General features: G+C 48.8%; 3 protein-coding genes across 5 annotated transcripts in view; 1 reads left to right on the top strand and 2 right to left on the bottom strand.

Moving 5' to 3' along the window:
• The window catches only part of EDRF1 (erythroid differentiation regulatory factor 1), a 39,875-nt gene extending 32,741 nt beyond the window's left edge, over positions 1-7,134 (top strand). The window contains exon 25 of one of the 2 annotated variants that reach the window (XM_082854640.1): positions 6,414-7,134. In XM_082854640.1, the coding sequence (XP_082710766.1) occupies positions 6,414-6,582 (169 nt within the window). In that variant the 3' untranslated portion in view covers positions 6,583-7,134. Of the gene's footprint in view, positions 1-6,410 lie in introns of both variants that reach the window. The other variant, XM_082854639.1, reaches the window with a different exon arrangement.
• A 2,369-nt stretch (positions 7,135-9,503) lies between these two features.
• On the bottom strand, positions 9,504-17,483 carry MMP21 (matrix metallopeptidase 21; the record flags this gene model as incomplete). Its single annotated transcript, XM_082854439.1, is given in 8 exon segments — positions 9,504-9,601; positions 9,604-9,657; positions 9,660-9,729; positions 9,731-9,794; positions 10,040-10,121; positions 10,124-10,234; positions 16,916-17,106; positions 17,434-17,483. Coding segments are annotated over 8 exon segments (720 nt in total).
• Positions 17,484-19,246: 1,763 nt separating this feature from the next.
• UROS (uroporphyrinogen III synthase) overlaps positions 19,247-27,704 on the bottom strand; it is a 34,571-nt gene continuing 26,113 nt past the window's right edge. For both annotated transcript variants that reach the window (XM_082854609.1, XM_082854610.1), the window contains exons 7-10: positions 26,939-27,019; positions 26,034-26,119; positions 24,997-25,095; positions 19,247-19,774 (exon numbers count right to left, since the gene is read on the bottom strand). In XM_082854609.1, the coding sequence (XP_082710735.1) occupies positions 19,640-19,774; positions 24,997-25,095; positions 26,034-26,119; positions 26,939-27,019 (401 nt within the window). In that variant the 3' untranslated portion in view covers positions 19,247-19,639. The remainder of the gene's footprint in view (positions 19,775-24,996; positions 25,096-26,033; positions 26,120-26,938; positions 27,020-27,704) is intronic.

The raw sequence follows: 27,704 nt of genomic DNA, 5'->3' as shown, positions 1-27,704 counted from the left end.
GCTCACGGGCCCAGCCGCTCCGCGGCATGTGGGATCTACCCAGACTGGGGCACGAACCCGTGTTCCCTGCATCGGCAGGCAGACTCTCAACCACTGTGCCACCAGGGAAGCCCTATAGGTGGTATTTTTAGACCAGTCACATTTAATGTGATTATTGATGTAGTTAGATTTAAATCTATCATCTTGCTAGCTGTTTTCTGTTTGTCTTTTTCTTCCTTGAGTTAAGTGAACATTTTCTATGATTCCTTTTTATTTCACTATTGATTTATTATTTATACCACTTTGTAAAGTTTTGGTGGTTGACCCAGCATTTACATTCTTAATCGGAGGCCACCTTCAGATAATATTATACTGCTTCACATGTGTGAAGACTTTAAAACAATATGCTCCCAGTTTTTCCCTTCCATCATTTGTACTGTTATCATTCATTTTACTTTTACATGTAATAAACAAACAATACACTCTACTGTTTTTGCTTAGATAGTATGCCTTTTGTTTATATAAAGAGAACAAGGAATTTTTTTGCCTTTATTTATTCCATTTCTAGTGCTCTTAACTTCTGTGTAGATAGACCATTTTTTTGTGTGGTATCATATTCTTTGTACATGAAAAACTTCCTTTATCATTTTTTATAGTGTAGGTGTGCTAGCAAGGAATTCCTCCTTTCTTGTGAAAGTCTTTATTACTTCTTCAGGTTTTAGAAGATCTTTTGGCTGGGTGTAGAGTTCTTTCCACACTTTAGAGATGTTGCTGCATTGCCTCTGGTTTGCCCATTTTCTGACAAAGTCTGCTGTTCTGATCTTTGTTCTTCTGTATGTCATGTACCTTTTTCGCTCTAGCTGCCCTCAAGATTTCTTCCTTCTCTTCCCCCAGCAGTGTGGGCATTATATGCCTAGGTGGTATGATTTTTTTTCCCCTCCTCAGTGTTTTTATATCTTCTCCAATTTCTCTTTTTCTTTGGTTCCACTTATACCTATATTAAACTGTTTGATAGTGTTCCACAGCTTTTAGGTGTTCTGTTCTTTACAGGTTTTTTCTTTTTGTGTTTCAGCTTAGGCGATTTCTCTTGACCTGTCTGCAAGTTCACTGTTTGTTGACTCAGTTTTGTGTCCTATACGGTTGGACTTGTTGAAGGCATTCTTTGTCTCTGTCACTGTGTTCCTCATTTCTAGTATTTCCCTTGGTTCTTTCTTATAGTTTCCCTCTCTCTGCTGAAGTTACCAATCTGATGCTGCATGTCCTCCACATTTTCCATTTGAGCCTTTTAATCATTGTCATTTTAAATCCCCTATCAGATGGTTCCAACATCTGTGTCGTGTCTGAGTCTGGTTCTGTTGCTTCTTTGACTCCTGGCAGTGTGTGGTTTCCTTGCCTTTCTACATCTTGTAATTGTTTGTGGGAAACTGGGCATCTCCTGTAGGATAGTAGACTAAGGGAAATGATTATTAAGCCTGGCAAGTTTGTACACCTGTCTCATGCTAGGCCTTCAGTGTGGGGAGTTTGAGTTCATTTTTCAGGTCTGGTGTTGAGCTGTGGTTGAGATTTTCTTGTTGCCTTGGTTACCTCCCGTGCCCCTCTGGCAGTGCCTGGGTCGGTGTGGAGCAGCTCTGTGGAGGCCTCTCGTACCGCCTTCTCCATCTTCACGTTTGGCCTTTTTCTTCCTGTAGCATCTCAGAGAGGGCCTGTCTTCATGCCCTTAACAGCTCCCAGCAGTATTCCACTCGCTGGTCCCTCCGTGCTTTGTAGCTGTTAGGGAGGGGAGGGGAGTTGGCCTGGCTTCGCACTTGTTTCCGGTAAGCCTCAGTCTGGGGCAGACCCTGTGTCCCTGAGTGTCAGGGGTGTGGCCTTCCCCCTGCTCCCGCCCCTCCCCCAGGGCTAGTGTTTCTTCCCTTCCCTTCCCCTGTCTGCACTGACCTTCACCACCAGCGCTGCTCCCTCCCCAGCCCCGCCCCACATATTCAGGCTTCTGGTTCCTGCGGAGAAGGGTCCGGTGGGTTTGGGTTGCCTGCTCCGCCCCCTCCCACGGCTGCTGCAGCAGCTGTTCCCCTCACCCAGGCCTGCACCAGGGGAGCGTGGCCTGGGACTCTCATCAGGCTCTCACGTCAGCTCCTGCTGGGGCTCTTGCAAGCCCCTCCCTCACCAGCCCTCTCTCGACCTCTACCAGCTCATTAAGGATTTTAGCTGAATTCTTCTTGCCGCGTCCAGCTGTGTCGGCCCCAGGTGAGAAAGAACTTTCCTGTCTCGCCCCGTGTTAGCCTCTCTGTCCTTAGTTTTCAGACTGGTTGGTGGCCCTGCAACCCCAGCTCTCTGATGGGGTCAAGCAAAGTCGCGATCTTGTAGGCTGTCCTGCGTTTATTGCTGTTTTTTTCGAAAGGGTGGGAATGATACTTTTTCCAGCTCTCTACATCCTAAGCAGAAACTCCCTCTCCTAATTGTTTTTGAGTAGTTCTCTCTGGCCTAAGAAGAGCGTTCGTTTTGAGAGGAGCCCTGGGTATTAGGTGCGCTGCCGTCTCAGCCCCATTGTTAACCCTGGGCGGCTACTCCGTGTCCTGTTACTGGTGCACAGCAAGGGTAGCCGACACACCCATCTTCTGAAGAACCAAAAGGCAAAGGAGCTGTGCGTGTAGTGACGCACAGTTGGGAAAACTCATGGTTTTTCCTTTTTAACAGCAGTGGGTAAATTTTGAGAAATTTTTTACTGGTTTCCACAAAGTGGCAGTATAAATATATATGAGATGTGAGAAACACAGTGATTCATTGGTTTTCACAAATCCATGGTTTAAGCAATTGGCTAACACGTAACAGTTCAGTCTTATAGTATCCTTTATACTCGTTAACAGTCATATGTATATGACCTAAGTCATTTTTATTTTAGTGGAGGGTCCTCTAACGTTCTGTTTATTCAAGTTATTACTATTCTAGTTAAAAAGTTTTAACCTAAACTTTTTACACGTGATGCATAAAGTCCTATTTAGCTAGTCTCTGTTAGTTTCTTAAGGTTTATTAAATAAAAGACTTAAATGTGCTGCATGTGTTAATACGGTTAGTATGTTGACAGGTTGCACAACATAGAGACATACTGACTAGTAAGTCAATGACTGTTTCTCTCATGTTTCACTGATACACATGTGAACATCTATAATTTTTTTGTGGAGAGGAGAACATCCTGTGCTGCAAGCCCAGTTATTTCACCAGGAATTAATGAACATTCCTTTTTGGAGTAAAGGGAAATCAAAATTAGCCTTTAAAAGAAAGGAAATAATCATATGTTTTTATTTTGACTGTTTCTTCCCTTCCCTCCCACCAAAAAAAAAAAGAATAGAATAAACTGAGCTTGGTAATTTAATTCTTAGAATCCTAAAGAATTGGAAAGAAATCTAAGAAAATTAAGATGCATTTAATTTAAAACAATTTTTGTTTTCCTTTTGAGATTGTGTAGGTACTTACGACGGCTGTGTCAGCACTGTCCTGCCAGAAACACTAGTTTTGTCTGTTGGGTTGTGTTTTTTCTTTTTGGATCAAGAATTTATTTGCGTTTGTACTGCATTTTAATATTCACTGCTTTAGCCTCTTGACCTTTTGCTGGCTTTGGGGTTTAATATAATGAAAAAGTATAAAAAATAGAAGTAGTCTCTGAGGGTTTGGATGCCCTCTGCCATAGTCAGAGAACAGACCCTTTAGATTTATGGGTTTTCCTGGCCAGGTATGTCCGTCTAACATTTGGTTAAGAATAGTGAAAAGGAAAATAAAAGAATGTAGGTTACCTTCTTTTGGGAAAAAGGTTACCCTAAGAAATGATAGGACGGCTCAGAATAGAGTTCATGGTTTCATTAACTGTGTGTGTGTGTGTGTGTGTGTGTGTGTGTGTGTGTGTGTGTGTGTGTAGATACCATAATGTTTATTTCTGCAGGAAAAATAAACATGAACAAAAACCAATTATAAAATGGAAAAGGACAATACCATTGTAAATCCTAAATAACACAGCTAGAACTATACTTCATGTCAATTTTTATTAAGCATGGTCAATTTTAAAATGGTCAAATACTGGCAATTACATATGGTTCAATAAAATGTGAAGTACATTATAGAGAGCTTAATGGCATAAGAGAAATGCCTTTCTTTTACTCCAGGTTGCCTTTCTCAGTTTCCCAGTTTCTAGATTGAACGATATGGCTGTTGACAATACTGAAGTTTTTGCAGTATAGAGAGAGAAAGAGAGAAAAGAAGATATAGAGAAATGGAAGCACAGTGAGACTAAATGATAGAGAAGAGAGACTGAATTTGTCCTGGGCCTGAACCTGGTTCCTAGAGAAGCGGCTTTGAGCAGCGCCTGCTCTTGGACCAACCAGCATAGTCAGTGCCGGGGTGAGGGCAGAGCCCCTGCGGAACGGGGTCCAAGGGTTCACCCCTGTAGGCCAGAACAGAGTGGCGACCAGCACAGTGATCACTGACAGGTGGACAGACAGCCCAATAATCGTCCTCCAAGGATGTGAGTCTTGGAGCTGCTATTCCACTGCTCTGGCAGGGCTCTGTATGAGCCCTGAGGTAAAGAAGTGATATTGAAAATATTTAACATCAGGTAGCAGTCAGTCAGCAATCAGACCCTGTGAACAGGTGGCTGAGCCTCCCGGTGCATTCCCCTGACGAGTGTATGAGGTCCTCTCATAAATATGAATGTCACTATTCCCGGAGTTATTTATTTTGTGGACCTGGGCAGGTTTCATTAACTGTTGATGAGAGTTGCTTAAGGAAGGGAATGATTTGTAGAAATTGGAAGATAAAGATTTAACATTCAGAATTATGATCAGAACAAATCAAAGGGTTTTATATTTACGATCTCAGAAGCCCATCAGTTATCCTTAGGCATCAGCTGAAATGACAGTGTGATGTCATTGCCCACAGAGACCAATTCATATTTCAGACAGTGTTTCTAATTGTTAAATGCTATTGCCTTGATTACTGTCAGATAGGACTTTAAATGTCTTATAAGGTTATCAGAGGTTTGTGAATGTTAACCTGCCCCCCACAAAAAAACCAAAAAAACCCTAAAACATATCCATCTTAGGCCCGAACCGCAGAGAGTGAATACGTTTTGAACGGTCATTTTTACTGTGCTGTGTGGGTGGTGCTGTGTGGGCGGTGCTGTGTGGGCGTGGGGTGGAGAGAGGAGATGTGCCTGGTGAAAGTCAGAACGAGCAGGAAGGAGAAAGGGGTCTGTAAGAGGGGGGTGTGGGCGGCCTCCCGTTGGCTGCCAGCCTGGGCCCGTCCGTGGTCAGGCCGGCCGCAGCGCGGAAGAGGTGGGTCCTGTCGAAGAGCAGTAGTGGGGCTGTGAGAGAAGTGGGGCTCCCTACAGCCTGAGCCTTGATCTGCGGCAGAAGGGAGGGTCCAGGCTGCTGGTTTGCTCTCCGGCAGGCCTGACCAACAGGCACTAGGGCAAAGGTGGAAGATTTGCATATTGGAGAGTGGAAAGAACATAGCATTTGAAGTCAGAAAACATTTTGACCTTGAACCAAATTATTTAACCCTTCTGGGCTTAGTTTTCACATCATTTAGTTTTTCATTACAAAATAAGGATACCAGTCCTTGCTCTCCCGAGGGGACAGGGTCACGGGCAGATCTCGTGTGCATGTGCGCACTCTCAGCTGTTCTCTGTATGTGTGGCCAGGGCTCTGCATTTATTATATCCGGACTCAAAAAATAAAAAGGATGCTAGAAATGAACTGCTGTGATTACTAGTCTTTTTCAGTAACATAAATATAATCCATCGATCTACCCTACCGGGGAGATATTTTCAAAATAAACTGCAAACTGAAGAAATTTTTGTTAAGACAGTTTTGAAATGGAAATTCCCTCTAGAACTCTCCAGCTGAGGGGCACTCTTCACACAGAAGCTGCACATCATTTCAGCTAGACGAGGGGCAGTGCGTCCGTCTCCGGCAGTGCTCGCTCCAGGGGAGCAGTCCCACAGTCGCTCTAGGTGTGTGCCCGGAAGCTGTACCGCGTGGCTTCTCGCCCTCGCCTGGCCCCACTGTGTTTTCTTCACAGCACGTGTCATCTCACAGTCTCTTCTTTTCACCGTCTCGGCATGTCTTCCCCCAGCTCTTCCCTCAGTAGAATGTGGATTCCATGAAGGCAGGGGGCTCTGGGTCTGTTTTGTTCATGTCCACGAGTAGTTCCTGGTACATAGTAGGTAGTCGAATATTTATAAAAAGAATAATCATTGGCTTTAATTGATGTTTGAAATAAATGTTTAAAAACAGGCCCATAAGCAGTCAATGGAGTTGGCATTAATAGAACACCTGCTTCCACCTGAAAAGTGATGACAGGGCTGCCCGTGTTGTTTTTGGATTTCTTCTACAGCTGTTGGTGGGCATCACTCTTTGCTTCATCTCCCTCTCTTTTTAACCCAGTAGTAACCTTGAAGAAGATGTAGTCCTCAAAACCAACAAGCAGATTTACTCCCAGCTTCTAAGAGCTACTGCGAACAAAAACGCATCTCTCCTGGAAAGAATCGACGTTCTCGTCCATTTGCTGGACCAGCTGGCTCGTGGCAGCGGCGGAGACGGTGGTGCTCTTCAGTGACTCCCGCCTGGGGCTGCATCCGCAGAGATGCTGTCAGTGCCTTCTGCACTCGGGGGCTAGTGTGTCCATTTGGTGCTTCATTTCATTAAATATGAGGGAAATATCCACTTAAAACAGGCACGACATGGAAAGAGTTCGCATTTCCCGTGGCAAACAGTCATGGTTGAGTTCTTTGGCTTCCTCGTTGGAGGTGCCAACATCAGAATCAGACCTAGAGCTCCCACCTTCGTTTCTCTGAGAAGCATGTGGTACCTCAGTATTAATAGACTTGCTGTGAGGCAGTAACACTTTTAAATATTTTTGAAGTATGTTAAGCTACATGGGTTTAAGAGATAATTATCTTGGATAAATGTTACTTTGGTCAAGGGAACTTTTATCCAAATGATTTTAGTGGTTCAGGTCAGTTAAAGAAACTTCCTGTACATCCACAGTGTTCCCTTCTCAATGGCACAGAAAAAGCCTGCCCTTTTTAAGCTTCAGTACAGGATTTTTCGAAGACTAGCCATTGCACAGTTCTCTCTTCAGTGCATGTTCTGAACGGATCTGCTTTTCTCTGACTTTGTATGACAGTTGATCAAGAATTGGTACTCTCCCCCCTTTTTTTTTTCATTTTAAACTTGAAACTGTGAATAAGGTAAGAAAACTATTTTGAATAAATAAATTATTTATTTAAAATGTCTTTGTAGTTTTCCATTTCACATTCTTCACATTGAGCTTTGATGTGAACTGGTTTAATTAATAAATTTTACAAAGTGAAGATGAAAACATCATTAAAAATAAAATTCTGCCATCCACTAAATTCTCACTAGAATATTATACTTACTACTTGCTGCTATATGGCTCTTGTCCAGTTGCTTAAAACATACTCTCTTTTTCCAGTGCCTACAGCATGCAAGGCTGTCTGTACTTGTCACAGTTAATTGATCTCAGTTTCAAAAGATACCGTAACCTACAGATCCAGCATCCTCTGTCCTGTTGGGTTGATGGTTTGGATTTACATGCATGATGCCTCTGTAGACAAGAGCTTGCCCCGCCACCAAGTCCACTGGCCTGGCCTGAGTGTGGGAAGACATGCTGCTGCCGACCCGCCTCGGTGCTACGTGCAGATGATCTTCACTATGCAGCCCCCCTCCACTCACTAGCCACACCCTTCTGAAGAAATATGAACTAGACTAGAAAACTGTCTGGAATAAACTTGTTTTAAGCTGAATTTTTACAGACTCCTTTTTCGTACACTGAGATTTTCAGATGTTTACACTGGTGAGTTGGCAGCTCTCATAGCCCGGCAGAATTATCACTTGCCATTTGTCCACTTCCTTGTAATTATGCAGTTTGCATTGTCCTCAGGACAGATCTGCATCAGCTAATCACTGAAGCATTGAAAGTTTTGCCTAAATTGTAAAGCAGTTGTACAAAATCAACGATGTCTCGTATCAGGACAGCTGTCATTCTGTTTCCCCTTGTGGCAAGCGCACACACAGAATAAAACTCTTGTTAGTTAAACCCGGACATGTCCATTGATTATATCTAATTTGGGGGTTAATGAATTCCAAAGGATATTCTACTTAGGCAGAAAGAAGCTGGAGTTCACGGTATTAGAGTCGCTCATCTTACCTCTCTCCTTAGCAAACAGCGTTTCAGTCAAGAGGAAGATGTGCTTTTAAGCAAGAAGATATCAATTCCAGCTCTCTTCATTTGTCAGAGCAATAACATGAAAGTTCCTACAGGGGAAGAAAAGATCCTTTTAAAATGTTTTTGTCATTTGCTGATTTTAAATTAAAGCTTTTTAAAGTGCCTGTGTTTTAGCTGCGTCTTTAGAAGTATGGGGTATTTGTGGCCTGATCGTTGAGAGTTCTTTTTCAGTTTAACTTCAGTGCCCCCATTTTGTCCTTATTACATTAATTTTGGGGGGGTTTGTTTATGTTAAGAACAGGTAATGGTGGCCATATTATGTATTATGTAAAAGTTAAAGGAGCATGATGGCTAAGATAACTGATACAGGAAAAATAAAGTTATCCAATTAGCTTCAAGAGTCTTATTTTGGTAGTCTAACCCTCGGAACATAAATAAGCTGCCGTATAAAGTGTTTCCTGTCTTGAAAAGGGAGGAGCACATTATAGGAATTACAGCGAGCTGGAAAGCTGTTCTGTTCAGGGCCATTTGGGATGCAGGTGTGTATATTCAAACAGAGGAGCACCACGTGAAAGGAGAGAGTGCAAGGGCACTAGGCTGGGATGAGGAGAAGCAGGGTCAGGAGCGACTGGCAGTCGACCTTTGGCCAGAGACACAACTGGGGAACTTCAGTTTCTTTATCTAGAAACGTGCACAGCAGTATCTGTCCTGCCACTGACAAGAGTTGTGAAGAGCAAGAGAGAAATACACATGAAAACCTTTTGTACACTGTCAAGTATTAGAAAAAGATAAATTGTTAGGACAGGGATTTTGGAGTGTAGTTAATTCAAATTCTGTGCTCTTTTCCACTGAATCCCTGAGTTTTTAGTGCAGTAAAATCATTTCCATGCCCTTGGGGTTCAGGGGGTGAGTGGCCTCTCCTGTGATTGGACCCATGGCTATGGCTGTCTTCCTGTCTCTCGGTGAAATTGGGGCCGAGGTGGGTGGAGGGACAGACGGTGGGTGTTGGGAAACGCGGCTACAGAGCCCTAGACAGAGTGGAAGGCAGACAGGTATTCCTCAGGATGCTTTTTCTAACCTTTCCTAAAATTTTTGTAAAATTATTTGTTGAGAAATTTGATTTTCCAATCAAGTAATTTAAAAGCTCAAGTAATGCTTTTCCCATTGGGTTTTAAGGTAAGGAGGCATATTTGCTTCAGTTACTAAAAATCTGGTTTGTTTTCTTTGTAAAAGAAATCGGACTTTTTCTCTTAGAAATCCTCTGGCTCTCCATTTGCCTATTTTTCCCATTACGAGTTCAGGATGCAGGAATCAACGTCACAGACGTCAAGCCACTGCTCTGAGCTAGACTGCTTGAGAAATAAGCCACTTGAAGGCAGCCAGGAATCTGTTGTTTGTCCCTGCTATTGACAACTTTCCAGCACGTGCTGCCTTTGCAGAAGGCGAGCGGTGAGTGCAGGAGTAGTCAGCTGAGTCTACATTGACAGAATGGCTTTGTGGCTCTATTTCCGGAAAAAACCTTAATAATCTTCATCGGATAAGGTTCAAGGACTTGATTTCTATTCACATCGATGCAAACACTTGCAAAGCAAAGTTAAGACTGGCTTTTCTGGAAGTCATTGATTTTTAGGTTAATTTATAGCAATGAGGTAAGCAAATCCGTGGCTTTGCACCAAATATTTTGGGCTTGAAGTTCTTAATAATTTTCTGTATGATGGGATGATCTGCCATGGCCGTATGTATAGGTCTGCAGTAATTGAAAACAGCTTTTAACTAAGAACTTGGTCATCTGACAAATTTCAGTCAAGGATGACAGAAGCAATACCAGGCTGGAAAGCCTTCTATTACGAGGGACCCTTTGAAGAAGTAAATGAACTGCTTTCTTCGGTCATAAAAGGCATCGTCCAGGGACTTGGGATGCCAGGAAATCCTTCTGAAATCAATCTGGGGCAGCTTCTTCCCTGTTCATCTTCTGTCTGGGCCTGGTCCTTGTCACTGTCATATCTCTGGTATTGATTTTCTGAGAGCCAAACAAGTTTTAATGTGTTCTATTACCATTAAGTCACAGGAAATGAGAGAGACAGCTTTCAGTGTGGGCCCCAGCCATCCGTGCTGTTCTCTGATTCCAGGAGAAAGCAGGACTCGCAGCATCCATCCGAGTGGCCTCTGCTCAAAGCAACGACTCCCCAGGCCTTGAATCACCTCTAGATTTAACCCCAGGAGTCGATTTCTCTTTCACATCTTCGCTGCAGCTCCCAGCCCACTGGTGCTCATCAAAAGCAAAAACAAAACAACAACCATGCAGTCTTCTTCACATCAGCATCTTATTTTTCTTCTCCTTCCTTTATAGTCTCAAGATTTTCCTTTTACATGTTAGGGGCCCGTGGATTGTCCCAGATCATTTTCCTATCCTAATTAATATATCCTCTCTTTTTAAAGAAAAACATCATGATGCTTATTATTGGATTCTTCCTTATTCCAGAGCTTTAGAATCATCTAGTTCCACCACCAGCCCCGTTTTTGCAAATGAGGAAACTGGAATAGAGTTGAAGCAATTCACCCCGATTCAGACAGCCTAGGTTGAAGCAGGGATACAGCCCGGGACTCCCAAATTTTACCCAGGTGACTTTACCCACTGTCCTATGAATATTTGGTAATTTTGCTTCGTTTCATTTTAAGATCCAAATGCTAATTTCATGCTCTGAAACAGCGTAGGATTATTTTAAGCGGTCCTTATTTGTTCCTTGCCCTGAATATCTGGTATATTGTCAGTGTGCAATAGAATAAATCCACTGAGTTAGATACTTTTGAGGTCACAACGCACAAAGCATCACAAGCAGTTACATTCCTTAGCAACCAAATATCAATATATTTGAAAGGTCTACCACTGAGAAGAGTTTGACATGTCTGGCTAAAGGTATGATTCACTCCAACTGGAATGATTTTTGAATCTAGAGTATTCACAGCAAGTTAAATTTAAGATGTTTTTTAAAGCTCCAAGAATGAAATACAGCTGTAATTATAGAAACCCCCATGATGACCTAATTCTGTAATTGAGATTCTTTGAGTGTTCCCAATATAAATTCTGGACTTCTTAAGGCACAGAAAGATGTGCTTACAACTCCGAATAATCCGAACCATCAAAGTCCGCTCTGAGGCCATTTCTTTATGTCACTGAACTAATTCCTCCTCTGTGTGATGTGAAGGAAAAGGACAACCGGATTCATGCACAGGTCTCTTATGGCAACAGTTGTGTGCAAAGTTCTTTCAGCTTGGCTCCGGCCTCAACTCTTTTCGAGCAATTTAAAGAAATGTGGTTCTACTACTAGGATTCAGGCCGAGGGAGGGCCCACGACTTATTTCTGGGTGGCCAGAGGAAGGAAAAGCAGCAACCACAAAACTGTGTGTGTGATTAGACTGTGTGCATCTGGTCTGCACAGGTGGCCAGCCTCCGCCCCGGGCATGGAGGCCGGGGAAGGCCCCCGGCCGCCTTCTCTGTGTCACCGCAGGCCCCACCTCAGCTTCTGTCTCCCGGCCAAACACTGCCCCTTCCTGCTCAGAAACTGCCACTGATCCTGGTCAGTGAAGTCCCCCCGACCCTGGTGTTCCATGCACCCAGGCTGGCGGGTCTCTCCAGCCCGGCCTCAGCCGGGGTGAGGGCCCTGCCGCCCCTCCCAGGGCGCAGCTGTCTCGCAGCCGCACCTCATTCCTGCTCAGCTCTGAGGCCCTCCTTCTGCTTCCTGAGTCTGTACCCTGGCCTCACCTCCCAAGACAGACTGAAGAAAAAGAAAAGCATCTGACCTACCATTATTGTGCCTGAAAACTTAGCAATAACCCTTTAATCTTATCACATTCACCCAGGCAGCATTCACACTTTCAGCTGTGTTCTCATTCTTTATTAAATTTGAAATTAGCTTTTGATCATAAGCTAAAAACTTTCTGTAAAACAAAAACTAAGAAGATGAAGGGCAGAATAAAATTACGTAAGGTGTCGCGCCGGCATCTTGTACTTCCCATGTGACTCTGATATGCGACATTTACACAGAGCCAGAGAGAGACCCACGCCTGTGCCCGTGAGGTCCACTTTGCTCCCCTCCTGCCCCTGGGCTTCCGTAAGGAGCCCTCGTGTAGCTAAATGAACCCTCTCGTCTAGTGGAACTGGCTTGGCAGGCTCTCCATACCTTGTGATCAGAGAAACGTGACCAGAACCAAACTCTAGCTTCTTCTCACCGCACGGTACGTTATCGATGTCAGTATACAGTTCTCAACTATACTGTCAGTTGTATGCTCTCTGTATAACATAGATAACCATACATAGAACTCTGACATATATGTCAATTGTATGTTTTATATATACAGTCATTTATAAAACTATGTATATAGTTATAGGGACTTCCCTGGTGGTCCAGTGGTTAAGACTGTGCTTCCAGTGCAGGGAGCATGGGTTCAATCCCTCGTCAGGGAACTAAGATCCCGCATGCCATGTGGCACAGCCAAAACAAAAAAACCAAACAAAAATTATGTATCAATATATAGTTATATATATCAACTATATGTCAGCTATATTTATCAATTTACTTAATCAGATCAATATATGTCAGTGAACACAGATCTGAGTTGTGATAAGTGGCTACATAGTGTCCACCATGTGGCCATAACTCTTGGGTCTAAGGACACTGACTCCCCACCACGTGGCAGGATTTTTCTTCCATCTTTTTATCAAAATCTCAAACTATGTTTTGATTAGAAGACAAACCCTAAATATTTTCTCTGAGGGAAACCAGAACCTGCAAAGCTGCAAGACTTAGAACAAAATGATGCACAAATTTCATCCGGACATTCTGCACTTCCTGGGAGGCGGAAATCAACCTAAATGCAGGACAGAACTGAGAAGTCTGTGATTGGGAGCTGGTGTTCTGAAGGCTGATGTCACACAGCCTGCGTCCCGACGGGTCTCAAAGCCCCAGAACCTGCCTGTCCCTCCCTTGAGCTCTGGCGGAAGATGGCACATCTGGAAGTCAGGTCTCCCTCTAGATGACAATGAGATCCTTCTTAGGATCACAGGAGCAGGGGATTTATTACTGAAGGGTCTTGTTCCCTACAATTCATTTTATTTTAAATTTATTTTTATTTGGTTTCATGCAGCTCAGGACGCCTGGACTCAGGGAGGTGTTGCTTACCATTCCAATCGTTGGCTTTTCTCAGGGAGTTACTTCTCTCCTCTCCAGTGATTACCGAGCCTTTGAAGGGACTGGCTTCTCAAGGTTCATGGTGTTTGATTAACCAAATTGCTTATTCCAGGTAAACTGGATTTTGAGGAAATCAGTTGGATTTCAGAAGAAAAATAGCTGAGGGAGGCGTGTGACCTACGATAAAGAGAGAATAAGGGAGAGGGGCTCCTGGCGAAGGTGGCTCCTGGTCTGTCTGTGCAGGACACTCTCCACCTCGGAGCCGGGGGAAGGGTTTGGCGGGGAGCTTCTAGAATTTCCTTAAATGCTAAGATGGCATGACCTACTTGTCATTGGGAGAACTGACATTGTTTTTCCCCTAAAACACGTATCATTTACAAAGTGGGTTTGCACATTCTCAGCATTGCACACACAACATTTTTGAAAAAAAAAGACATTCCCTTAGTTATTCCCACAGGAGATTTTTAAGCCTGACTCTGAAAGTGAACATATCTCAGGAGGCCCAGGGTCTGGGAGCGAAGCCACTGGCTCAAATGTAGGTCTGTCTGATTTGCAACTGCGCGTTACTGCCTGCGAGAGGGGGAGAAAGAGTCCTCCCACCATGTGTCCTTCTGACTTCCTTCTCTCTAGACTTCGCATTTCAGTCCCTTTTCATCCACAAATAAACCCTTTACCCATCCGGGAGCAGCTTAGGAAGATGTATCCACGTTTTACACGCAGAAGGCTCTGGTTTGGGCTCACGCTCCCTCCACTGAAGGAGGCATGCTGAGGTTGCTAAGTGGCTGGGGCACGGTGAGGGCACATTCACTGCCCCAGCGCTTCTCTGCCCGGGTGTGTGCTTGATGTCAGGAAAACTGAGAGGTTTGACTTCAAGATTATGGTCACCACGGCCGGAGGCTTACTGGTCGTTGCAAGCCTGCTGATGTGCTGTGTCATGTGTCTTAGCTGCAGAGTGACTAGGGCACTGAAGTGAGCAACGAGGGTAAGAGTGGCTAACAGCCCCCCCAAAGGGGATCCTGGGGCTCTGTGCTGAGCGGGGTCATCCCTTGCCCCGTGGCCGCACCCCGGGTGAGGTCAGGAACAGCGGGAGAGTTTGAGACGACAGAGGCAGTGCATGTAGAATCCTGGTTTCTTCCCCTTCTGGTTTGGGGCTGTGAGCTCATAAGTAGAATGTTCTCAGCCAGGTGGCTCTGTCCTGCTTTGCTGTCACTTGGCCTCATTGAGTTTACCCTCAGCTGGCTAATTCCACAGCACTGCAGACTGAAGACTGTGTGAACGAGTCTCTGCCTCTGTTCACCCAGAGGACGGGCCCAGCTGACCTCCTCTTGCCTGAGTTGGGGAGCTCTCGGGGTGTCCTCGGGGACGGGGAGGGGGGCCTACAGGACTGGGGAAGCTGAGCTGTGTGGAGCTCCTGGCTGACCTGGCCGTGGGGTGCAGGTCAACATCGTTAACTTGCAGCTCTTTCCAAAATGTTTTTCACTTTATCTGGCGCCGAGGAGCAATTTTCCAGGAGGTAAAGTGAACGTTTCCAGTTTGGGGAAGTTAAACCTGTGAGGGAGGTGGGACCCCAGGAGCCCAGTCTGGTGGCCTGCGTGCTGCCTGCCCTTCTCGCCCGCACCTCCTGCCTGGAGCTGGCGCACACCAGGCACTGATGGTCAGACCGGTCAGCCCTGGTGCCACGTCCCTTCTCATTTATAAAATGTTTGGGGAGGAAAGGATTGGGTCAGGATTCGGGAGAGGGGCAGAGAGGTATGATCGAGGGCTGAAGTCACATGACACCATTGCCCAGCCAAGAACCTCTGACAATTTTAAGAAATGGATTTAAGGGAAAAAAAAAGAAATCTAATTTTTAAAATAAAATCTCTGAAGGAAAATATGACAATCAATGACACTGACACAAAAGGCAGGCGACTCGGTTTCGAAGACGGCTATCCTGGGACCCCACTGTCAGGCTCCTGGCAACAGAGCCTCGGAGAGTGACGCCGTGGACCGCCCCCGTCTCCCGGCCACAGTCCTGCCGAGTGAAGTACAGACCAGCTCTGCTGAGCTCAGCTGCCTCCCGACTTTGTCCCTTCACAGTGTTTGCAGCCCCTCGAGGGCAGGAGCCGTGCTGTCTCTGACCCCCAGGTTCCCAGCACGTGGCCCAGACTCATTAGGTGTCAGAGGTCGTGACCCGACGTCACCTTTGCACCGGATAAACCTCTCAGACACAGCAGTAAATCCTGAATGGCATTATTTGGCTTATTGTTAAGAATATGTTACACATTAGAATTTTTAGTAAAATGATTTCCTGCTAGTTTATTTTCTAAAAAAACCATATACATCGCAATGTTTTTATTTTACCTTCCATTCACAATTAACATAATTGCATCAACATTTAACCTAATAGTTGGCACGGAGCCATTATTTTAACTCGTTAGGTGAGTTATTACATGTAACTAATGAGTTAAAGCATCTAAAACTTGGAACAGCGCCCGAGAACTCATCCCATAATTATGAGCTCAGCTCTAAGGTCCAAAGGGAACACCTTCAACTCACTGCTGACCACCCCAGGCCCGAGGCCCAGCACTGGTTCGGCGCGCAGATTCCCGCACGATGCTTTACTCTCTTCCCAAAGGTCTTCCTGCACCAACACTCCGCGGCACCGGCTGGGGTGGGCGCACAAGAGCCCACGTAAGGAGCGAACGCAGAATATGGCCAACCCTCTACAGCACCTCTGTTCAGTGTCTGCTCCCTGATCTGTCCTCTCCCACCTCATGTTCTGTCCCTTCTGATCTTCAGGAAGGACACAGGAAACTTGGGGCTGGGGGCTCTATCAGGGTCGTGTGGGACTCGTGCCTCATGCCGGCTCCACAACCTCAAAGCTAACCCTTCCCAGGCTGGACCTGTGCCTGTCGAGCTCCTGTCCTGAGGTTGCCATTCACTCTCTCCTACCAGCCCACAGACAACGAACCAGCAAAACTCTCGGCCTTAGGAGGAACTGTCAGCCTCTGGGAAGGGGTGAGCAGAACCACGTGTGGCCTCTCTGGGTTTAACTTTCCGGAGCTGAACGTTACTGAGACGCTGCCTTCTGCCGTCCCCAGTATCTGCAGAACCAGGGGTCCTTCCCCAGTCACTTTAAAACTCACGTTTGCCTACCAGCCCTCACGTTCTAAACTGCTAACAGGAGCCCCCCAGCCCAGCTGCCAAAGCCCAGGTTCCCCACTCACAGCGACGGCCAGGAAACCTGCACCCTCGATGCCCGGCTCACCTCCCTCTGATGGACTGAGTCGGCAGCAACCCTTCCAAATCCCAAACTGACCTCCATCTTTCCAAATCTGCCCCGCCTCTCCTTAAACCCTGGTCACCTCCTCTCCAAAAGGTCACTTCAGGCTGCCATGCGGATGAAAGACATTTAGCAAATCCTTGTCGCCTGTGCCCAGCCCCGCTCTCACCCTCCCTGGGCCGCCTCCCGCCCCTGCCCCCGTGGGGTGATGCGGCCCCTCTTCTGCAGCCCACGCACCCCTTCTCACCTTTGTCTCCCCGCCCGCCTCCAGCCGTGTTTCTCATCTCCTCCTCCGCTGCCCGGCGCCTGTTTCGTACTTCTCCAGCTTCTAGACTCGCCCGGGGACTGCCCCCTGGCCAGGTGCGATGGTTTTCAAACGTGGTTGCAGATGGGAACCACCTGGAGGGCTTCTGAAACGCCTGCTGCTTGGGCTTTGCCCTAGGAAACAATTAAGTAGGATGGGGGTGGGCGAAGCAACTCCCTTTGCAGAAGCACGTCACGTGGTTCTCATGTGCAGCCAGAGTTCCTGATTCGTGGTCTAACCTATTTCACTTTGATAATACAGAGAAAAACGTGTGTATAACGCAGCGCTCTCCAAATTATTTTACGCAATCCTCCGGGACAAATGGCCTCCCTGTGCGACCAACGCCACGATCGGTTATAGGACACACCCGTGGCCCCACAAGTTCCCTCTGGCCCGCACCCTGCATCCCCCTGTCGGGCCGGCACTGCACTGCACGCAAGCACTCCTCCCAGTCGGCTAACCCAGTCAGTCCTTCTGTGGAGCTCTCATCCCCACGAGGTCCCCGTTCCATTTCTGATTGGTCTGTGGCTCATCCCAACTGGGACCACAAGCTCAGACTAGCAACGCTGCAGGTCTTCCTATTCCCTTCCTACAGCATTCACCGCCTTGCACTGAAAAAACCCTGGTTTTCTCCTCCTGCCCGAATCTAGGGTCCCAGCAGTGGGTGCACAGGGGTGAGGGGCATCTCTAGGCCACGAGGCCACTCCCGCTGGTCTGGCCCAAAGGGCGGGTTTTCAAGAATAAACGCTTCTCGATTTGTCATCTGACTCAGGTCAAATTCCAGAGCGCTGAAATGGTTGTTTGTAACCATGTTTTCCAGTTCTACCTTTGCTTTCGACTGGAGAGGATGAGCCTCCCCCCTCCCGGCCCTCGGTCCTGCACATATTCAATGATACGGTGAGGCACGCACGGGTCTCCGCCCCGGGTCAGAACAGATTCCCTCTGCTTCCTGCGCCAGCCACACCCCTGGTCTCAGAAGGGTTCTGAGGCCACGGCACTGGCTTCAATCCTTGAAAATAATGGAAAGAAAAGGAAACAATTACAAAGGAAAGGAAAACTATGTTCATTGCACTTAGTAAAGTAACAAAGCAGACTCCCGTGGTTCAGCATTGTTAAAAGGATTTTTATACATAGCTTTATAATTTTCAGTTCTGCTCATAATGCTAAAGGTTTGTGCTTGCAACTCTGCCTTAGCCAAAAGTACAGAAACCACCGTTTCTATAGCAACTTGACCTTGCCCTGACCCCCAAGCACGTGATCAGGGGACCGGCTCACCCAGTCTGGGCATCATCGACCCCAAAGGACAGTCTTTTATGGGACCCGGCAGGCTGGGCTCTGGGCCCTGGGACCCTTTGCTGCAGTGCTTGCACCTGGACAAACGTCTCCTTGAGCAACAAAATACAAAGAAACTATAAGGGACTAAAAATAACTGGGTGCATGTGCCGTTGGGGCAAATTCTGGGCAACGAGATACAAAAAGACCCCCAAAACCCAACTGCCACTTCTGAAGAGCCAGGAGCAAAAACAGGGTACTGCGCATGCCCCCTGCACTCAGCACCACCAAAGTGGTGGGCAGACCACCTAAGGCAGCCCTGCAGCCCGACTCCTGACACACCCCTCCCCTGCCCCCACGTCAGGAACAGACAGCCGCCCCCCCGAGCTAACGTCCATCTGACGTGAGGTGGTGTATGAACGTCACCGGTCCTGGTCTACGTGCTGAGTCCACAAACCCCTTCTAAATTCATCCTGGTTCTGTCACTCACTAGCTGTCACTTAACTTCTTGAGTCTCCTCTTCTTCACCAGAGAAATGGGAATACTAGTGACATCTACTCCCGAGGGCTGTTAACGGGAAGGGACATCAGAGAGGCAAAGCCCCTGCACGGGGCTGGAGTCGCTCAACAGAAAACGCCTTCCAACGGGACCCGCCATGTGCGGGGAGCACAGGGATCTTTCCTACCACAAGCTCACGTGACTGACAGACAGACACGGGTTTCATTCAACCCAGCTCAGAAGCCAGGTCAAACTTATAAAAATGGGAATAAAGTTCGGGGACGGATTCCCGAAACCTCCCTGCAGGCCCTGCATCTGCAGGGGAGCCCCTCGAAGTACGGGAGCCCCCTCGCCAGCCTCTGGGAAGCCCGGCGGCCTGATGCGGTTTTTCTGTCTCTGAAGGAAAGAAAGCCTCTCTGTATTCGAATTACAGTTGTCCACAAAGCAGGAATTTCGAGGTCCTTCTGTAAGATGAATAAAACTCCTTCACACACAGCAAACTTTATTATTCATACCAGGTTTGTCAGTTCTCAGAACGTGGGCGCCAAACACAGCTTTGCACTGAAACCACAGACAGCAAGTAACAAGGCACAGTCAGCAGGAGTGGCCAGGGCACTTTATTTGATTTCCTTCTGCTGCCACAGGAGCCGCGTGCGCTGGGCGGGGGTCCGAGCTGGACTCCACGAAGGGACGTCAGGCGCACGTGGGCCTGACGCGGCCCCGGGGCCCGGCCCAGCCTCGGTGTTGGCGGGGGCTCCCCCGGGCGCGAGGCAGAAGTGTGAGGGGGCGGTTTCCCAGGAGCCCCTGCCCGATGCCCGGCTCCACCGGGACGCGGTAGCACCTGGCCCTGGGCCCACAGGGGCAGCTCCGCCCAGGGAGGGCGCTGGGGCCTCTGACTCAGCATCCATGGGACTGGAGCGCCGTCCTGATGCCCGCAGCCAGGGCTTGCGGCGTGGGGCTCTCTGCGGTGCAGCTCACGGGCAGGCCCTGCGCGGCCAGGGCGTGGGCTGTGGTGGGCCCAATGGCCACGAACTGCAGGGAGAAGACAGAGGGGCCTCAGTGCACCCGCAGGGGGCGACGGGATCAGGGCCTGTTGCCTCCTGTCTGTTAGGACATCGCTCCTCACGTGAGAGCTTATAAATGAGATGACACCTCCTGATGTGAACCCAGCTCTACCGCCTGCAAAAAGCCTCCGTCTCTTGACAGCCTCACCATCGGCCTGAGCGAGCTCTCGCTAGCCCTGCGGCCCGGGCTTGGTGGGGCGGGGTGGGGGGGGGGGCGCGGGCAGGAGAGGCCTGTAATCAATCAGCGCCTGCCACGGGCGGGGCCGGGTGGAGCACTGAACACAGTCTGAAAGGGGCTCTGCGTGCAGCATGGGGTGGTGGCTGGGCCCTAGGAAAGCAGAGCAGTCAGGACCAGGGCCCGGAGCCAGAGGGTCGGGTTCACATCGCAGCTGCACAGGACGGTGGCCTCAGCAAGTGACCTGCCCTCTCTGGGCCTCCGTCCCCTCCTCCGTGAAGCAGAAAGGTTAAGAGGTTTCCTCCTCAGGCTGCTCTGAGGATTAGCTGAGCAATGCGTGTAACCACCCGCATGGCCCCGTGCCTGGCACAGACAAACCCCAGTGACCGTCAGCGGCTGCTACCTGTAGGACCATCGTTATCCCAGATTAGAAGCTCCAACGGCCTGGGCCTCGTCAGCAGGACGCCCCTCTCCAGACAAGCTCGTGTCTGAAGGTCCCATCCAGAGCCTCACTTTGTGCTGAACAGGATTTTTCGTTGTGACTCTGGCCCTCGCTAGCTGTCATTACAAATCACTTAGCCTTTTTGATCCTTGGTTTCCTCATCTGTGAAAGGGGCACAATTACCCTGCCTCTCAGTTGCCAGCGCAGGGGTGAACTGAGAAGATCGACAGCTTCTGGCAGAGAACGTGCTCATCCCCACGCCCCTCTGGACTAACACCGTGGACATGGACCCGCCTGGGAGTGGTCTGTGAAGGTGAGCCCCCCGACAATGGCAGCCCCTGCCCAGCACCCCCCTCCCCCCCTCCCCAGGCAGGCTGGCGGTAGTGTGAACAAGATACCGCCCTTGCACAACCTCAGGACGCTGTGGCCTGACACTCCTCCCCAGCGCGTGTGGGAATGAGGGGAAGGAGGCTGCTGTCTCACAGAAGCTCGGGCTCCTGTAGCTCCCACGCTCCCCCCCATGAAGCAGCCACCCCTCAAGAAACTCCCTGAGGAAAAAAAATGAAGCTGGACCCTACCTCACATCATAAACAAAAATTAACTCCAAATGGATCAAAGACCTAAATGTAAGAGCTAAAACCATAAAACTAGAAGAAAACATAGGAGTGAATCTTCAATGACCTTGCATTAGGCAATGTTTTCTTAGATACATGATGAAAAGCACAAATAATAAAATAAAAACCAGATAAAGAAAACTTTTGTGCTTCAAAGAACACCGTTAAAAAAGTGAAATGACAACTCACAGAATGGGAGAATGTTTCTGCAAATCACATATCTGATAAGGGACTTGTATCCAGAAAAAAAGAACTCTTACAACTGAACAAAAAGGCAACCTAGTTAAAAAGTGGCAAGGATGTGAGTAGACATTTCTCTAAAGAAGATATAAAAATGGCCAACAGCACATGAAAAGATGCTCAACATCACTGGCCATTAGGGGAATCCAAACCAAAACCACAAGAAACTCCTTCTGGTATATTCATAGAATGGACTGTTACCTGGCAATACAGAGGAAGGAAGTACTGACACATGACGGTATGGGTAAATCCTGAAACCATTATGCCAACTGAAAAAAGCCAGTCTCAAAAGGCTATATACGGTATGATTCCATTTATGTGAAAAGTCCAGAATAGGCAGATCTGCAGAGACAGAGATTGGATTAGTGGTTGCTAGGGGGCTGGGGAGTGACTCTAATGGATATGCGGTTTCTTTCGTGGCTCTGAAATGTTCTGCACCGAGAGGGTGATGGTGGCGCGCCTCTGTGAATTTACAAAAAACCACTGAATTGTACACTTTAAAAGGGTACATATGTAATTCATAAAAAGTGAGTTTTATCGTATGTGAATTATATCTCAATAAAGCTATTTTTTAGGGAATTCCCTGGTGGTCCAGTGGTTAGGACTCTGCGCTCCCACTGCTGAGGGCCCAGGTTCGCCCCCTGGTTGGGGAACTAAAATCCCACAAAGCCCTGCAGCACGGCCAAAAAAAAAAAGGCTGTGTTTTTAAAAAAGAAACATTAAAAAAGAAAGAAGGGTGGTCTTTTCTCCCTTGTATATTCTTGCCTCCTTTATCAAAGATAAGGTGACCATATGTGCGTGGGTTTATCTCTGGGCTTTCTATCCTGTTCCATTGATCGATAGTTCTGTTTTTGTGCCAGTACCATACTGTCTTGATTACTGTAGCTTGGGGGAAAACTGGACAGCTGCATGTAAAAGAATGAACTTAGAACACTCCCTAACACCATACACAAATATAAACTCAAAATGGATTAAAGACCTAAATGTAAGGCCAGACACTATAAAACTCTTAGAGGAAAACATAGGCAGAACACTATTATCACATAAATCACAGCAAGATCCTTTTTGACCCACCTCCTAGAGAAATGGAAATAAAAACAAAAATAAACAAATGGGACCTAATGAAACTTAAAAGCTTTTGCACAGCAAAGGAAACCATAAACAAGACGAAAAGACAACCCTCAGAATGGGAGAAAATATTTGCAAATTAAGCAACTGACAAAGGATTACTCTCCAAAATTTATAAGCAGCTCATGCAGCTCAATATCAAAAATACAAACCACCCAATCCAAAAATGGGCAGAAGACCTAAATAGACATTTCTCCAAAGGAGAGATACAGATTGCCAACAAACACACGAAAGGATGCTCAACGTCACTAATCATTAGAGAAATGCAGATCAAAACTACAATGAGGTATCACCTCATACCAGTCAGAATGGCCATCATCAAAAAATCTACAAACAATAAATGCTGGAGAGGGTGTGGAGAAAAGGGAACCCTCTTGCACTGTTGGTGGGAATGTAAACTGATACAGCCACTATGGAGAACAGTAGGGAGGTTCCTTAAAAAACTAAAAATAGAATTACCATATGACCCAGCAATCCCACTACTGGGCATATACCCTGAAAAAACCATAATTCAAAAAGAGTCATGTACCACAGTGTTCACTGCAGCTCTAATTACAATAGCCAGGACATGGAAGCAACCTAAGTGTCCATCAACAGATGAATGGATAAAGAAGATGTGGCACATATATACAATGGAATATTACTCAGCCATAAAAAGAAACGAAATTGAGTTATTTGTAGTGAGGTGGATGGACCTAGAGTCTGTCATACAGAGTGAAGTCAGAAAGAGAAAAACAAATACCATATGCTACCACATATATATGGAATCTAAAAAAAAAAAAAAGGTTCTGAAGAACCTGGAGAATGGACTTGAGGACACAGGGAGGGGGAAGGGTAAGCTGGGACAAAGTGAGAGAGTGGCATGGACATATATACACTACCAAATGTAAAACAGATAGCTAGTGGGAAGCAGCCGCATAGCACAGGGAGATCAGCTTGGTGCTCTGTGACCACCTAGAGGGGTGGGATAGGGAGGGTGGGAGGTAGGGAGATGCAAGAGGGAGAAGATATGGGGACATATGTATATATAGCTGATTCACTTTGTTATACAGCAGAAACTAACACAACAATGTAAAGCGATTATACTCCAATAAAGATGTTTAAAAAAAAAGGAAAGAAAGAAAGAAAGGAAAGAAAGAAGGGAAGGGAAGGGAAGGGAGGGGAGGGGAGGGGAGGGGAAAGGGGGGAGGGGAGGGGAGGGGAAAGGGGGGAGGGGAGGGGAAAGGGGGGAGGGGAGGGGAAAGGGGGGAGGGGAGGGGAAAGGGGGGAGGGGAGGGGAAAGGGGGGAGGGGAATGGGGGAAGGGAGGGGAAAGGGGGGAGGGGAGGGGAAGGGGGGAGGGAGGGGAGGGGAGGGAGGGGAGGGAGGGGAGGGGAGGGGAGGGGAGGGAAGGAAGAAAGAAGGAAGGAAGGAAGGAGGAAAGAAACTCCCTGAGATTGGGAACCAGCAAACAGCAGACCTAATTTCAGGAGAAGCAGCTTGGTCACAAAATGACTTTTCCCCGTGAGCCTTTTATTCCCTCTGAAATCGTCTGGTCACAGGAGAGAGGGCGTCTGGAGAGCTCCGCTCTCGGACTCACCACCACGGGCCTGGTTGGGCCCATGCAGCCTGCCTGCAGGGCTGGACCCGGGCTGCAGACAGTGTCCCTGAGAAATGCCCCCGATAGCTCAGTGCTGATGCCCGTGCTCCGTCCTTGGGCACTGACCGGAGTGAGCGTGCCAGCCGGGGTGGAGGGAGGGGCCGGCAGTGTGTATACTACTGAGACAGTCCTGACCCCCCCCAGGGGTGCTGTGAGCTGCACCTGTCATGAAAGGTAAGGGCCTTCACTCCTGGCTGTGTGAGTGCCCGCAATGCTAGCGGCCTGTCCTGGGCACTCCCAGTCATACCCACGCCCCCTCCTCAGTCCCCCTTGAGCCCTTTAAGAACATCCCCATCACAGGCACCACAGTGCTGTGACTACTTGTAGACTCCTAACAAACAGTCCCTAAAGGTGCGAATGGAAATCCTTTGAATTAAAAGACGTGAAAAGGGGAATCACTTTTACAACAATTTCAAGACGGTTAGATGGGGAAAAAGGGAAAGGATGCTAATACCTGTGCCAGGCCCTGAGCTAAGGACTTTGCCTGAATTCTTCCATCTAATCCTGAGAATAACCTATCAGGGAAGACCATACACATGTCTATAAAAGCCACAAAGGGATAATTATCCTCATGCTACAAATGAGGAGACAGGCTCAGAGAGGTTAAGCAACTAGTCCAAGAGCACCAGCCAGGAAGTGGCACTGCTGAGCTGCAAGCGGGGCCTGGGACTCCTAAAGCCCGGCCTTTTTTTTTTTTTTGGCCATTCCGTGCAGCATGTGGAACTTCCCGGACCAGGGATGGAACCCGAGCCCTCTGCAATGGAAGTGCAGACTGTTAACCAGTGGACCACCAGGGTAGTCCAGCCCTGCCTTTTCTACAGAGCTTCTATCAGGGTGTCTGTGAGGTCAGGAGTGCTTTGACTTCACATGGAAACTCTAGGCTAGTTAGTAAAAGTTAAAAAAGAAAAAAAAAGAGCATCTGAAAAAGATCAAAAGCCCACTGAATACCTCACCTTAATCTGGTCAATGTTGTCACCAGATAACTCTTGAATATGCTTGAGACTGTGTGTCAGGCCAGAGGGACTGAAAAACGTGATGCTGGCGGGAATGCCCTGCAGGCAGAGAGAACAAGGTCAATCCCTTGCCTTGGGGCAGAGCAAAGAGATGCTCCTCTACCCGGCACCATCAGCCCCCAGAGCCCCAGGAAGCAGCCCCAGGCAGCCCAGGTACATTCACAGCAGGAGGGTCCCCACTGATGCTGGCGTTCTGGGCTCCACGGAGGCGGAGTTCAGGTCGGGAACTGTTTAGAGAGGGGTGTGATGGGAGAGGCTGGGTGCTGTTCCTTGGTCGCTCTGCAGGCCCCCAGATCAGAGGACACAGGCACCGTGGACCCAGCGCCCAGGAGAGTGGACAATGCCTCTAGCTTGTGTGGCCAAAGCGCGCTGATCAAGTAAGGCAGCAGCCCCGCTCCCCATCAACGCTCCATCCCTTCCGGAAATGGAGCAGACAGCAGACAGACTGGCCCACTTGGCCTTTCTGAAAGCTTTGGTTTGTGCTAACAGGGTCTCCGAGTACCAGCCAGGCATTCAGAAGCCTGTCCTGGGAGAGGAAGGGGAGGCGTCTTACTGGATACAGATGTGGAAAACCTCAATCAGCCCAAACAAGAACCGTGCACCCTTCTGACTGAAGCCTCCAAAGGTTCCCGCGGCCTCCCAAATCCAATCCAGACTCCCCCGTGGGCCCTGACGGCCTTCCCAGCGAGGGCCCAGCCCCTCTCCAGCCTCTGCCCTGCAGCTCCACCAGTGCCCCACACCATGAAGAATGACATCAAGCCACTGTTGACCCCAGGCTGCGCAAAGGGCTTTGTGTAAATTATCTCCTTTAATCCTTGTAAAAACCTTAGAGATGGGTCTATTCTGACTTCCCAGATACAGCGATGGAGCCAACAGATGGCCTCCTCAAAGTGGCACAGCTGGGGATGGCAGAACCAGCGTCGGGAGGCCTGCGCCCCTCTGCCCTGCCCGCCCAGCTCCCTGGAAACCCCACACACCTGCTGGGAATAGTAGCTGTTGAGGTTCCCCTGGATCCGTGGGTGTGGGATCGTCTGGTAGACGGTTAAGCTCTCCACGGGAATCCCTGGACACAATCGGGACACAAGCCAGAAGACAGACTTCACTGCCCCGGGAACACACTGCGGGGCACAGGTAGTGGAGACCGCCCGGTGCTGCAGGACCCTCCCGGAACAAGCCGCCGGGAGCTGAGAGGTGTGGGCTCAGTGCGAGCAGACTCGGCCGGCCCTCTGCACCCTGCTTAACACTGTGGAGTGGCTCACGCGGTAGAGGAGGCTGAGATGGTAGAGGAAGGATGAGGATCCCGAAAACTCAGTCTTCCTTCATACCACGGACGCCTTTCGTTCCCGTGTTTGTGTGGGTTGCCCGCGGGATTGGCCCGGGACGCTCCCCCACGGATGCTCTCCGTGTGGAATCCCACACTGAGGGCCAGGGCTGCAGGCAGAGCTTGGAGGGAGTTTTACCAGCCTGTGGGCTGAAGCCACGAGCCTACTAGGGCCTGGACACCTCGGTCCCTGGCACCTTGGGATGGAGCCCGGGGGGATGGACTTGGAGCGATCCTAGGTTGGCTGGGCTGGCGGATGCTGCTTTGAGTGCGTGATGAGATCAGCTCCATGCTTGGACTGGTTTCCACACGTGCCTGCCCCAGGGTCGCCACCACGCCACTGCCCACCCAACCTCCCAGGGAAGGCCCCGTGCCCTCTGCATGCTCCCAGCTGAGCTGAGCGGGTGGATGGGAGCGGATCTGAAGCAGGAGGGAGGACTGCACCCTGCACCTTCCGGCCTGGCTGGTCCATCCCAGGCCTGCTCTCCCTGTAGGTCCCCAGGGCTGACACTCCGCCACCGCGAAGGCTCTCGGTGGACCCCAGAGAGGAGGGGGAGTCACCTTTGTCCTTGAGCATTTTTGGCAGGATTTCTCTTTTGAGGGTTCCACAGGGAAACAGAAGAGGCAGTGCTGACGACTCCCCTGCGAATAAACAGGCAGACTCTGTAGATGGAGACACAGCCCCGGGCCCTGCCCTGAGTCTTTGGTTCCAGGACCGTGAGCGGGAGGAAGCTCAGGGGGGTCACGTGGGCAACAGCGCTAGACTACTAACATCCGCAAGAGCCCGGGGCTGCTGTCACCCCTGCTCCCTAAGCCCCTCCCGTCGTGGTGGCTCCGGGCAGCAGTCACCACTTAGAGTGCAGTGACCAGAGTCAGGTTAGAGGTCAGGCCTGGTAGTGGCCTTGGAGCAACCGTTTCTGCTTCTGGAGGAGCCCGGATGGGCCGGGAGGCGTTTGGAGCCTGGGCTCCCGCCGCGAGGAGGCAGGAGATGGCAGCCGCCGCAGCGAAGACAAGCTGTAAGGATGCTTCTCGGCCGCCAGGCCAGGAGCCCGAGGGCCGAGGGCCGGCCGCGTGGGGTCCCAGCCTCTTGTCCCCGCGCACATCTCCGCCCTGGGAGACTCAGCCGCAGGCCTCGCCCTGCAGAGCCGTGGAGACAGCGTGTGAGACACCACCTCCCAGCAAAACTGATGGGCGGTCAGATGGGAATCCTCCGCACTGTGAGAACAAAGCACTTCAGTGGAGGCAACCGCTCTCCCCTTCCGTCTGTCCATCAGATGTAAGGAGCTGGAGCGAATGCTGGTCAGGCACAAAGACGCATTTCCTCACA

This window comes from Leucopleurus acutus (genome assembly GCF_964270905.1).
Source record: "Leucopleurus acutus genome assembly, chromosome: 14".
NCBI lineage: Eukaryota > Metazoa > Chordata > Mammalia > Artiodactyla > Delphinidae > Leucopleurus > Leucopleurus acutus.
This window is presented reverse-complemented; position numbering and strand designations above follow the sequence as displayed.